The sequence below is a fragment of the Numida meleagris genome, chromosome 3 (assembly GCF_002078875.1).
Source record: "Numida meleagris isolate 19003 breed g44 Domestic line chromosome 3, NumMel1.0, whole genome shotgun sequence".
Taxonomy (NCBI): domain Eukaryota; kingdom Metazoa; phylum Chordata; class Aves; order Galliformes; family Numididae; genus Numida; species Numida meleagris.
This window is the reverse complement of record NC_034411.1, coordinates 55,174,653-55,188,533: the sequence shown is the minus strand read 5'-3', so window position 1 is coordinate 55,188,533 and position 13,881 is coordinate 55,174,653. Positions and strand designations below refer to the sequence as shown.

General features: G+C 34.8%; 1 protein-coding gene across 10 annotated transcripts in view; it reads right to left on the bottom strand.

Moving 5' to 3' along the window:
- Positions 1-13,881, bottom strand: part of AHI1 (Abelson helper integration site 1) — a 101,780-nt gene that overhangs the window by 69,477 nt on the left and 18,422 nt on the right. For all 10 annotated transcript variants that reach the window (XR_002437620.1, XR_002437619.1, XR_002437618.1 and 7 more), the window contains 8 exons: positions 12,349-12,534; positions 11,631-11,786; positions 9,696-9,828; positions 9,235-9,358; positions 6,882-7,111; positions 4,677-4,780; positions 4,011-4,129; positions 848-978 (listed from right to left, as the gene is read on the bottom strand). Coding sequence is in view for 7 of the 10 variants with exons in the window: in XM_021393236.1 (XP_021248911.1) it covers positions 848-978; positions 4,011-4,129; positions 4,677-4,780; positions 6,882-7,111; positions 9,235-9,358; positions 9,696-9,828; positions 11,631-11,786; positions 12,349-12,534 (1,183 nt within the window). In the remaining 3 variants the exon portion in view is untranslated. The remainder of the gene's footprint in view (positions 1-847; positions 979-4,010; positions 4,130-4,676; positions 4,781-6,881; positions 7,112-9,234; positions 9,359-9,695; positions 9,829-11,630; positions 11,787-12,348; positions 12,535-13,881) is intronic.

The following is a 13,881-nucleotide window of genomic DNA, read 5'->3' as shown; positions in this document are numbered from 1 at the left end:
TTGTATTTTATTTATCTATTTGTATTAAGTTCTGAGACAAATTACATAGTGGCATGGAGCTGATCTAATTGGAAACATGGAAAGAAATTCAAAATGAAACAGTTGGCTGGTTTACTAAGTCATAATGACTTAGTATTTTTCCTTTTTAAAAATTATTTATGTCATAATCACAGACAAGTTTTTGTCATGAAAACAAGAGAGCGCTTGTTACCTTCTGCGGTTTTTTTGTTCCCATTACCTCATAAAGTAAAGATTACCAAAATCTTTATCTTTTCTTTTCTAGATATATTCCAGAAAGATTACGGTAGAAAAGTTATTTTAAAATCATTAAGTCTGAGGAATAATTTATGAAGAAATTCTATACTCCAAAGGCCTAACACGTTCAGAATCTTAGATCAGCTCTGGGAAAGAAACAAAATGTTTCTCAACAAAAGCCTAATTCCCAAATTAAAAAAAAACAAAACAACCAAAAAAACAACCAAAAAAACCAACACAACAGTCCAAATCCAAATCAAATCAAAACAATCAACAGAAAAAACTGATTTGACAAAACATTTTCTGTGTATTTCAAGATGTTTATCTGCACACATGAACTGTGGAATTCCAGCTGAGCTTAAGGTGCTCCACTCCTGCTGGATAGCACAAATTCTACCTATGCTGACTTGTTTCCTCTAGAGGATTAGATCTCAGAAATTAATGACAGCTACTTAAAAGGTGGAGCTAAGGCTCCAAGATTTAAGAACATCTTACCGAAGGTTTCATCTCGCATGAAAAATGTTTCAGTAAAACTTAGAAAATCCTTTCCTCTCAGTCTTGACAAATTCACTTAAAATCATAAAATGATTACCTGTCTCTGGATTCCACACATACGCTCTTCCATCTTCGCTTCCAGAAAATAGGAACGTACCACATGGTGTTAAAGTGCTGTGAATCTTCTCTCTGTAATTTGTAGCACCTATATATTTCTTTGTAGCCGAGCTGAAGATAAAGAATAGTTTGTAAATGTAACAGATACTTTCATTTTTGTCAACTTCTTGTCTCAGTCCTTTCCTGTCTCAGAAAAATAAATGCACATTGACTCCCAAATAGATACGCAAGCACCCACTTTTTGCTGAGCGCTATGTTTACCCTTCATTTTCCCCACTATTTTAATGAACTTGAAATTACAGAAAAAAGCATGTATCTTTGTCTTTCATTGGAAAAAAATATAGAGAATGGATATAGATACAGGTATGTGAATTTTCGTGATTCTGGGCTTCAAAGAAAATGTGGAAATTAGTACTATTATTCCAAGCTCTGACAAAAATGTTTTCATTATGCTTCTTGAGTTTAATTACAACTCAGTAGTGTGTAAATGTATCCAGCTTCTCTCCTTACACTTCTCAGGCTATTATTTCCTTCACTACAAAAACAGCAGAAGGATCAACAAATTGCAGACACCAATTCTTTTACTATTAATGTTAATATTTTATATCATTTTCCTTCTTAAGAATACTAATCTTTTTTCAATGAGAAACTACTGGTCAGCATAGTCATAATGATCTAACAATGAACTAGACTGTCAGACAGTTTGTAAGCATCATGTAAGATAGAACTTGCAACAGATTTAAACAAGCATTTCAGCTTGCAAGAGGCCATCTCTAATACGACCTACAGCTGGGAAAGATACAAAAGTGCAAAGTGGAGAAAAAAATTATACTATGATGCAGATTTTGAGGCAAGAAAAATGGCAATAGGCTATAACAGCCCTCAAAGAAAGAGGACAGCAATTTTTAAAACATTACTGCAGAAGCAATGGACATATGCTGGGAGAACTGCAATGTGATTCATATGACAAGACAGAGCATTACTTTTAACGATATTCTGAATAGATGTATCTGAGGTACAATTATGTTTGGCAAGCTTTGGATGCTTTGAAGATCATAGTGCAAGAGCATATTTGCCCAAGCAAGAGTTTAGGTTGTGTGAACAGAAAGACAGTATCTCTGAGATGTTGTGTAGAATAGCTATGCAAGATGTGAAACTAACCTGTTTATGAAAGAAACCCTAAAGTCTGAACCAAAACCCTGATCACCTACCTGAGTGACAGGACAGCAACATTATCCAAAAAGATCAAAAATCAAAATCCAAGTTGAAAGAGGACAGCTCACAACAACTAGCTGTCAAGTGAATTGTGTTGATCTGTGACCTCCACCCCCTCTTTTCTCAGGCAGGGAATGAAAAGTTAACGATGACGTGTAAAGTTATCATTCCTGGGTATCTGACCCTGTGGTTTATTGATAGATTTAAGCCAATGTAACTGTGGGCTGTGGTCAAAGCGGCAGTCCTGCTGCTAACCTCTCCACCCTTATTTTCCCAGGCTCTCCCTCATTTCTCTAGTGTATCAGCAGCTATCAGATGACTTAGATCAGATAACTGATTAAAATTAAAATTAATAATTTGCTTTTGTAGGTTGATTTTTAGCCAGATCAGTTCACTGATCTGACTTACCCTGCATCAAAGATCTCTAGAGTTGATAAACAGGAAATACTAGGAATACATGGCTAAAGGTATGCTGTATTCTACTGATAAATTGACTTAAAATAATTGTGCAATTGCATATCATGTTAACTCCTTATGGAGATTAAATGGACATGTCCAATTTGCTCTCTGAAACTAAAATTCTCTTCATTTTTCTGGAATGGTACTGATAGGACATCAACATCTACTCAAAAAAAAAGGTTACAAGTTATTTCAGTTCCTCTATAGATTTCAGGCTTTCACTGAGTGGGTAAGTTTAGCCTTCCAGCATAGTTGTTATAATTTATCATTTACAGTAACAGATAAAGAGTACACTTTTAGGACTGGAAAGTCTTCAGGTAGCACAAGGACACAATCCAATACATTCAGTAGCAAGATTCCTGGGGGAGGTAGGGCATGAGAAGAGAGAGAATGCACACAAGTACATTATAAATGGACAGTTTCTCTCCCTATCAGAGAGCAAAGGTATTTCCCACAGGTAATTTCAAGTAGAAAACCAGGGACCTTTGATTTTTTGCAGTGAGGGGAGAAAGGGAACCCATGAAATTAAGAACAAATCATTTACAAAGAGCATTCATTAATAAGTCTTTCCAGAGGAGAATGTTCAGGTACATCTTATCAAGGTATGTAACTGATGTGAGTTAGGCTTTTCTAGGTTTCACCAGTTCACAGTGACAGGATGAGAGGCAATGGACACAAACCGAAATACGGGATATTCCATTTATAATTAAGCTTTTTTTTTTCCTTTTTTACTTTGAAGGTGCACAAACACTAGACCACATTGCTTGCGGAAATCATGGACTCTTAATCCTTGGAGACATTCGAAACACAACTGGACGATGCCATGAGCAGCCTACTCTCATCCTTCGATTAGTGGGATTGGACTAGCCACTCTCCAGAGGTCCCATCCAACCCTGAGGTTGGATGGTAACTCCAGTGACTCTGTCAACCCCATTTCTTGGGGTTTGTTAGTAAAGCATTACATTCACAACTATTAAAATAAGAAAATAATTTAGAAAGTTAAAAAAAAATCTCACAGCCTGCTCAATATAACCATAATATGTACATTACTGCATTATTCAATATATATGATGACAATCTTCATTGCATTTTTATCATGAAAACACTTTTCCAGGCACTTCGCAATATGAAAGAAAAATATATGGATGTATGAATTTCAAAGTTATTCTTAGGCCTAGATTCCATTTTTAAAAGTGAAAGCAATCTTCAGGAGATTAGGGTGTTATTTTTCATGTTGCCTTAAGCTCCAGAGTAATCTATTAATTTTTAGATATTTTATTCTAAAAGACTTACCCAACATCACACAAGAGGCCTACAAGACAACAGTGTTTTGAAACAATTTCCTCACACTAACATTACTATCTTTCTTCTTCACAATTATATATTTGGTAGTGTTACGGAATCTAATTCCCTCGCTAAGTAAATTTTAAAATAAAAGCAAATATGCACTAATACCCAAATCTACTTACATTCTGAGATCCGTAATTCTCAGGGTACTGTCTTTGGCATGGATTAATAAGCGTCTTCCATTTGGATGCACCTCCAAATGATTTACTGGAGTTCCTCTAAGATCATTTTCTTTTATTTCCTACAGAAAGATGAAAAAAATCTTGTGTTTTAACACTCATGTTTGTAAACATTATTATTCATTTTTTCTCTTTCATTACTCTTTTTCTGCTCTCTTCAATCTATTTGGCTAAGGAAAACATTTGATCCTAGATTAAGGCACTGTATTCCTAAGCAATCAACGTTTTACAACCACAAGGCAGATTCTATGATGACTGAACTTCTGAAACACAGTTGATGACAGAAACGCAGACCAAACACCAGGCCTCAAAGGTATTAACAAACGTGACTGTCTATTTTATTGCTTCTGGAGAATAAATCTAATGAACTCACGCGTATCTGTTAATATGACATTAAGCCTCAAGCATTTTCATGTTTTATATACCAAAATTAAACCCATGAAATAATTCAGAAATGCTGTCAATGAATCACAACATATTTTTGTACTGTTAACAAGTTATTTCCAGGTAAACGAGGTAATTTATAAAAAAAAATGAATTCTAATCAAATGACCAGATTTTGAAAACTTCACATAAAAACTAAAATGCTAGTTTAAGAAACCTGTATACCTTATTAATTCTCCAGTGTTGAAACAGGCATTGAGAACTTCCTTTCACAGATGTATCCCAAACTATTATCAGTCCCGTGCTATCTCCTGAGAACATGTGGAGGCCTGTGAAATAAAAGCTTTGTATCAGAATACCATAAAAACAAATAAAGACAAGGAGTTATGAACAAGGAAAAGCTTCTATTATTTTCAGGAATAGGCAAAAACCAATTATTTCCTTTTTCGCTATGATATAATCAGTGCAAATACATTTTGCTCACACCAGAGGATAAAAGTCGATACCATAAATGTGGATTTAGCAAATAATAAGTTAGACACCATGGTGCTGAAAATTTTATTACATTTATTCATTTACTATTCATATGCTAAAAATGAACATTCATCACTCAATGAGGGTTACATAGAATCATCTGAGTTGGAAGGAACCCTTGAAGGTCATCTAGTCCAATTCCCCTACAATGAACAGGGACACTCACAGCTAGATCAGGTTGTTTAGAGCCCCCTCCAGCCTGATCTTGAGTATCTCCAGGGACAGGGCATCTACATATATGGGCAACCAGCTCCAGTGCTTCACAACCTTCATTGTAAAAAAAACTTTTTCCTCATATCCAGTCTCAATCTCCTCTCTTTTAGCTTGAAACCATTTCCCCTTGCCCTTTCACAACAGATCCCACTAAAGTCTGTCCCCTTTTTGCTTATAGCCTCCCTTGAGACACCAATAGGCCATTCTCAGGTTACCTCGCAGCTTTCTCTTCTCCAGGCTGAACAGCCCCAGATCTCTTAGCCTGTCCTCATAGGACAGGTGTTCCATCCCTTGGATCATTTCTGTGGCCCTCCTCTGGACACGCTCCAATTCCAATGTCTCTCCTGTACTGAGGACTCCACATCTGGAAGCAGTACTCCAGGTGAGGCCTCACCAGTGCAGAGTAGAGGGGCAGGATCACCTCCCTCATCATGCTGGCCACACTTTTTTTTTTTTTTTTTAAATGCAGCCCAGGATGCAGTTGGTTTCTGGGCTGAGAAGGCACATTGCCATCCACCAGTACTCCCAAGTTCTCTTCCACAGGGCTGTGCTCAATCCCTTCGTTCCCCAGCTTGTATTGATAGTGAATGATAGTGATGATCATCTAGTGCTTGTCTATATGTTCTCTGAGACGAACTTGAACAGGTTCCAATAGTTGTTCTTAACTTAGGCACAAATCCTTCTTTGTAAAAATGCAGCTTTTTCCTCTACTTAGTAACTATACTTATTAATAAATCTCCAAAAAATGAATCACACAACTACTAATGAAGTCACTAATACCCAGTCAAATACTTTCCAGTACGTTATTCATTCACCCGTCTTCAACTCTCCTCACTAACCAGAGTATTATGTTAGTACACCCATGACACCCAATTTCAGCTGTTAATCTACCAGTTAACATTCTTCACAACATTCAACTAATCTCTGCCCTCTTATGTCACATTTTATATTAATAGTGACTGGAAAATGTCATCACTTTTCCACTTCAGTCTAGCATTAAAATTCTCACAATCTTATTACTGCTACCCTATTTTTTCTTTGTTTGGTGTTTACAACTTTGATCAATATGGAACATCTGTCTTTGTTACTGTTCTGATCATGTAATCTTCTCAAATGCTGAGAGTTCTCTCAATCTGGTTTCAAACTTCCTGCTTCTGCTCTTAAATGATTATGTAATTCTTCAATTCTTTATCGAAACATGTTTTTTTTTCCCCATTTACCTCTCTACACTAACTACTAGGCCTTCACCTGCATACTTGCATAAGTATTTTTATTTGAATCCTCTGAGTAGCAGTATCTGTACTTGATTTTCTGCTTTGCCTTGCTGCAATACATACAAAACATTAGCTAACAAATAGTAGATAGTTATAAGGACAATACAAACTAAACTGCTATCAAAATTTGCCCAGTCATCATCGTTGAGTGACTACACAGTTGTTTGTTCATATTTTCTATGCTTACCATTCCTGATTACTCTTCAATTACATCAGGAACTACATGTCCCTTTATGTTTGTCCAAAGTAGTTCCAAATAACACACAATACTAACATATTAATTACAAACACAACTAAAATGATTTTATCATAGCATTTCACATTGCCTCTAGGAAATAAAGCAAGTTGCACTGAAACTAGTCTTCAACTGAGGTGAGTAATATTTGAAGAAGTAATACCACATATATACCTTCTGTATCAAAACAAAGTGTGTTGATGAAACTTTTGTGACCATCAAGCTCCTGTAGCAGTTGCCCATGGATTTCTTTCACACTGGCATTCCAAATTCTAATTACAGCATCATAACATCCTGTCACCACCAAAAAGTCAGCAACGGGGTGGTACTTTGCAGTGTAAACAAATGAAGGATGAGGGAAAACTTTCACTGCAGATGCAACCGGTGTTTCAATCTTCCACATTCTAAAAGGAAAGAATGTTACGATATCCACTGAATAAGAAATCATATACATAGATAGGTATAACTGATACCTTCCTTTGCGCTAGTGGTTCTAAAGTTGAATGCTTGCAAACACTTAACAGCAAATTTTCACCGTTCTAATTTGTTCCACCTATATTTAATCCCTTAATATGCTATTTTCAAACAAGAATTAAGGTACATCTAATACCTTGCACAGTACTCTGTCTTCCAGGTAAACTCAGGAGTACTTACTCATTCAATGTATATCTTACACATTTTAGAACACACAAAGTATTTCATGGAACGGTTTGTTGTTTTATTTTTTTCCTTTCTTGAGTTATAAACACATTATTAAGATTGGGGTATCATTAATGGAAAAGAAAAAAATAAAAACAACTCACAAAGGAACATTCAGGATTAATAAATAAAAACACAAAGTTTTAAAAACAACAATTATCTACCATATCATGGTGATCATGATCTCAAAAGACATTTTCTTCATATAAACTCCGTTCTTACTATGCACTTATTTCCCATCCTTCACTATCCACCGCTGTATTATCAAGTTTTTCTTAAAAAGTGTTTTTTGCATCTATTGAGCCTTCTCTTAAGATGAGCTCATAAACGCAATGGTACATGGACTACGAAATACAGGTGAATAACACGTTGTGGAGAGTGCACAGTTACAACATGGAATTTAATTGTTCGAGTGCTATTCTTGCAGGTTTTGTTTCTGGTGACTGCTAAAGAATTCTAAGGTCACTCTGAGGTGAGCTCATTACAAATTTACAATCCCTAAGAGTACACATCCATTAACTTGCAACTTAACGTACGAAGTCACAAACCTATATTTTAAAATAGTTTTGCTCTAACAGCAGAAAAGCTTATTTATTGTTCAGAAATAATGAGGTATTAAAGCTTAGGTAGGCTCAAGGGCAGCATTGCCAGTATAAGACACTATATAGAGGATTCATTTAGCTTCTCAATTTTCCCTGAGGCTTCTGTTGAACTCTCTGAGTTGCGCTCCAGGTAATAAACTGATATGACTTTAAAATAACAAGGTACCTTTCCGTCCTCATCTTTTAATTCTAATATGTTTCAAAGGTCAAATAATCCCAACATTAAGGGAAAAGAAGAAAATCCTGTCCTGAACTGAGTCACTTTTAAGGCAATGGACAATAAATACAGGAAATAACTTATAGTATGACTGCATAGCACACAGAAAAGGAGGTAGACTACTGCAGTTTCATCTTGCTGCCACAAATTCAAGAATTCAGGAACATTCTTGGCATTCATGCAAGTAAATATAAACAACTAAAACTGATACTTTGTATAGTATCAAAAAACTTATTTTATCTGAATCCAAATTAAAAAAAAAGAAAAAAGAGAACATTTTGTTTCACGTTATTCATACATAGAAAAAGACGAGGGAAAGCAAAAAAGCTCCACGCATACAATACATCATTTAACAATTCTTCTGGTATTTTAATTATGCAACTGCCTGTATCATTACTGGATTGCATAACAATCAACAGATAGGGATCTGAAGAATATAAAAAAAAGTCTATGAAAACCTATGAAGTTGCTCATAATAAAATTTTGCAGTGTCATAGGCATATTTTCCTGTTTTCTACAGTTTTGAGAGTTTTGCTTTGAAACCTCAAACAGATGAGGATTTTAGCATTAACACTGCATGGTAGTGCACTTTTTAATTGTTGAGGGAAGTGTGTACACATTCAGACTTCAATATACGACTGTCAAATTCTAATTACAGTAATTTAAGTTGCAATACTTAGCATTATGTCCAGAAACTCAAAATTTACACATGTATGTGCAAAATGGCAAATTTAAACACATTTCACAAATTTCAGATTTTCTACTTCCTGCCTCACATACAAATTTGCAACTTCAACGCTGAGTTCACAATATGACAGTTTATCCAAGGACAGAATATTCTAACTTTCTCAATGACCTCTTGAAATATATAGCCTTATTTGTTTGTTTGCTGGGCTGTAGATACTACCGCTTTTGTGAAAGTTTTACTCTCAAATACACATACACAGAATTGTGTCACTTTCTTCCACGCTACTGAAGCTGTCTGCCAGAACATTTTTATCATACATACCTGACAGTACCATCAGAGGATGCAGTAAGAAGGTGTTGACTATCCTTTGACCAACAAAGATCATACACTATGTTAAGGTGACCATAGAATTCTCTCAGGAACCGTCCAGAAGGAATTTCAAACACTGATGAAAGTTTAAGTAGAAAAATAAACATTTTGTAAGCATTAATAATCAATTCTACACATATAGTGCAAAGGTTAGTCTAGTCTGAGACTGAGCGTTTGCTAGTACAAGTTTGAAAATTTTCTTTATGTTCTCATTTTCAGAAAACAGCAAAAAAAAGCTGCTAGTTATGCATGGACAGCAAGCATATACTTCCATCTAGTGGTTCACAGATGTCACAAATGTCTTAACCCTTCCTAATTCTTCAGAAACTGGGCCCACCAGGTTTAAACTATTAGGACCACATTAGAATAAAGTACATCAGTCATAGAAAAATAACTCCACAGTTTTAACTTACAAGCGATGGGATAGCCATTCCTTCCTGCACATGCTGCTGCCAGTGTTCTTCCATCATGAGAGAAACGAATACAGAAACAGCCCATATCTCCACCTCGCAATGAAAACAGATGTTTGTTTGGAATGCGACAAGCCTAGCTTTTCAGGCAAGAATTGGGATTACAAAGTTAATATTTATAACTAAACAATGTTTAAAACACTTTCTCAGCTCTTGTCTTACCTAATTTTTCAAAACCCACTAATACATGAAGGGAATTTAAAAGAAAAAACAACCTTATAAACAGATACAGATCTTCTGCATAACTTACACCACATTTAGTTTGTATGTTCATTTTTGCTCCTCTATTACAGACAACTGGCAACTCTTTAAAACTCAAGAAAATAAAAAATTAAAATGTCCTTCATTTTAAGATACACTTAACCATGACTGTGCTTCATATTATAAGCTGTGGATAGCAACTCAAGTTTCATTAAGTAGTCTAAGCAAAACTTTTAGTAATTTAACAGTTGCAGCGGGAATTCAGAAAAATAACTACAGGCACACAAAAGTTTGGTCTGCCAAATCATCTTCAGCACTCCTCATCCGTATTTTAATTCCCTATTATTATTATTTTTCCAATGTTTAACTTTAAAGAAGTTACACAGGTATTACAGTGTTTCTTTGTCTCTTAAAATATCTCCTCTTTTATCCATGGGCTTTTTCTCCAAAGCTAAATTCAAAATTTAAGGGAAATTAAACTATCCAGAGTAGTTATTTGATTATTTAACCTAAATTTGATTTACTTTTAAGAATGACAAATACATATGAACAGATTTCTATGCACTTAAAATATACAAATATATCTGCTTATGAAATAATTTAGTACACATTCTTCACTCAAGAATAAAGGTAAATGCATCTTGGTAGAAACTACACATGTGAGCAGGTGTACTTACGCTTCTTAATCTTTCTCTGAAATAAAACATTACAATGTTGAATCAATAATTTCAGCTCAGAAAAAAACTTTTTACTTAAAGCTCATTTAGTTAAGACTTCATATAGAAATGTTTCATATGTAACTCAGTTCATAATTATATAGAGCATTATGGAAAAATAACGTCATCTATCTACGTTTACAGAGACAGATAAAATATATATTTTAAAGATAATTTATATTTAAAGGTAAAATAATCTTTTTTATGTATACAAAGAAAATAGTAACTTTGAATGATTCTTTTTTTGGAAAAACACTGGCTTTAGTATTCTTCAGAGAAACATCCTGTTAACCTTAAGAAAATTTTTTTCTATGGACAACATATCACAAAACAGATCACTGCTGGTAATAAAGATGTAGTTAAAATAAAGGAGCTGTCGATTTTATTTTTACGTTATTGCATATTCTTAGGATTTTCTTACTCTTGTTTTTGAATAAACACTTATTTGCAGAACAGCAATTTTTGGAAAAGTATTTAGCATTAACATGAATACACGTTTTAGGGAGAAAGTTTTTCTTGTAGCAAGAAAAACTGCACTGGGAAACAGCCTCACCTATTCTTTATCATTATAATTAGCAAACATTATTGAGAAATAAAGAAAGGTTTAGATATATTTAATTGTTCTCCTTGAAAGGCTGCGTACAATTTAGCTTAAACCTCAGAACTAACTTCCTAACTTACTTTCAGTACCTGAAGAGCCTTTCAGATTCCTAGAGAATTCTGGAGATAAAAACATCCAACCATTTTTTCCCCAAAGAGTCAAGTGAACTACATTCGGAAGCTGTGCCTTCTCTACTACTTCTGAAAGATCTTTGTGTTTTGAGCTTTTAGTTGTTGCACTGTTTTGTTCTTTTTAATGTTTTAATGAATGACTTGCTTCATAACACATCATACAGATAAAGCTAGCAAGAGGTAGTAGAACTCTTCATTTTCCTTTTTAAAGAAAAAAACAACACTTCACCTGTCCAGGGAGCCTCGACCACTTTAGCTGCTCTTTTTTCTCCTCTAGAGAACTGACTTCACATGATTTTTTAGATCCTTCCCCATGGAGCTCACACAGTGTTGCACTACCTTGTTCCTCTTGAACAGCCAGCATAGAACGGAAAGAAGGGGCAACCTTAAGGCAAAAAAAAAAATTATTAGAGAAAAAGTTCATAAAATAAAGGGTGTCATATCTAAAAAGATTTAAAAGTACTTTTAACTTCAAGCACATTGTTTTTTACAGCCAAAAAATGAAGAGACTTCAAAGAGTCTCATACATGAGATTCAAATAACAAAAAAAAATCATTTAAAGCAATTCATAATTGACCTACTGTTCCTCTCATTTACAGAGGTTACACACTTGCACAAGTCCAGTGACTTAAAATAGCATTTCTCCTAACAAGAAGGAGTAACCTGTTTTCCAGAAAGTACCCTGAATGTTTTCTGTCAATGGCAGAACATGCAATGCTGCAAACAGGAGAAAACATCTATTTTTCCAAAGACAGCTAGAAAGCACTGAGTTTGGAACACATATCTTAAGAAGCAAAGTTCTTATTATAGCTAGTTCCATACTAGTTATTTTATATCCTACACACAAGCACAGCTTTTATATACATGCATACACATGACACACTGTAGCTATTTACTCAGATTTTTCTGTAGGAGCTTAGTATCAGTAAATATAAAATTTAACTTACATGATCTGGCAGTTTTATGCCTCTTACAGTAACATATAAAGTTGCTGGGTAACGATTTCTAGGACATTTTGCCCACCAATCAAAAACTTCAACAACATCTGAATGTGACCTGGTCTTTGAAGGTGGGTAATACAATTGCAGACGGAGTTTTCCATCAACATTTAGAACTCCATTTGCACCAACAAGCTGTAAAAGTGATTTAAATAAGTGTTGAATGTTAACACAAAACTAATAAAAATCTCTGATTATTTCTAATATGATAAACAGCTATAGTATAAATTCTGAAATCCACTTTCCACTGGGGAAGATTAATATTCCTAAAAGTGGTAATGAAATAATTAAACACCCCCATAATCAAATCAATAAGATTAAAGCTTAGATGGTAGTCTAGTTCTCCAGTATACTTCACGTGCACAACAGTAACATCCTACAGGTGGGAAGACTTCTGAAGTCTCGCTTTTTTTTTTTTAAGTTACCATTTGCTGGAATCACCCAAATCCTTAATGACTGTAAATCCATGAAGAACCTCTTCCAAATCTGCCTCCTCATCCACGTAAGTTCGAATTCTACAGCACAGGGCATTGGTAAGACTGACCAATAAGGTAAGTCTTCTGAGAGCAGAAGATACAGTAAAACAGTAACTTTTCAAACTTCAGAGGGAATTGATTTAATTGGAGTTGAAAAGTAAATTGCTATTCCTCTCTCAACATTTATGCTGTCAGAACAAGTCAGAAATAAATGCTTATGTTTTTCATTTTGTGTACCTACTGCCATTAACAATGATCATCGTTTACCCAGACACTTCTACATACATGAAAGGATAATGCAGAGAGATGCAACAGTAATGAAGAACAGGTCATAGTTTTATTTGTATTTCTCAGCTTGAAATGCATCCTTCCATTTGTTCAGGAGCACAGCTCTCACCATTTATACACCCAGACAGGGGATTCTAGACCCCCAATTCTTGTAGAATTATCTTGGGAAGAGATGAGAAGAGAATCATTAGAGAATGACATGGAGGTCCCTGTGCTTTCCTGTCAGCTTGCAGTTCATTTATCTTCTGTATGTCTCATGTTATGGACTGCTTAATGGCTGTGAAAGTCTTATCATCCACAGGTGCAGGTGAACATGAACAATCCTAAGGCAAGTTAATACTAAAAGTAAGAGCTGGAATGTCATGCACTTATATCTCATTGCTGCACCATCTCAAGCTCTGCAATTAGAAATGGCAGTCATTTTATTATCAAGCCAGGGAGTCTTTCCAAAGACTGGTCAACTGAAAATAGCAAATTTGTCCTTTCCTTGACAATCTCTTTTTATTCTTGATGAACAAACAAACAACAAATTATTCCACATCTTATACCTTTTTGAAAAAATATTTATTCTTTACTGAATTTCCTGTGAATTTGATATAGAGAAGAGAGAGGGAAGGGAGTGAACAGCCAAGCAAGAAAGTATTTGTTTCTCATCTCCATTGCCTGGAAATACTGAGAAGTATTTTACCACTTAGTAGTTATTTTAGATAATAAAAAA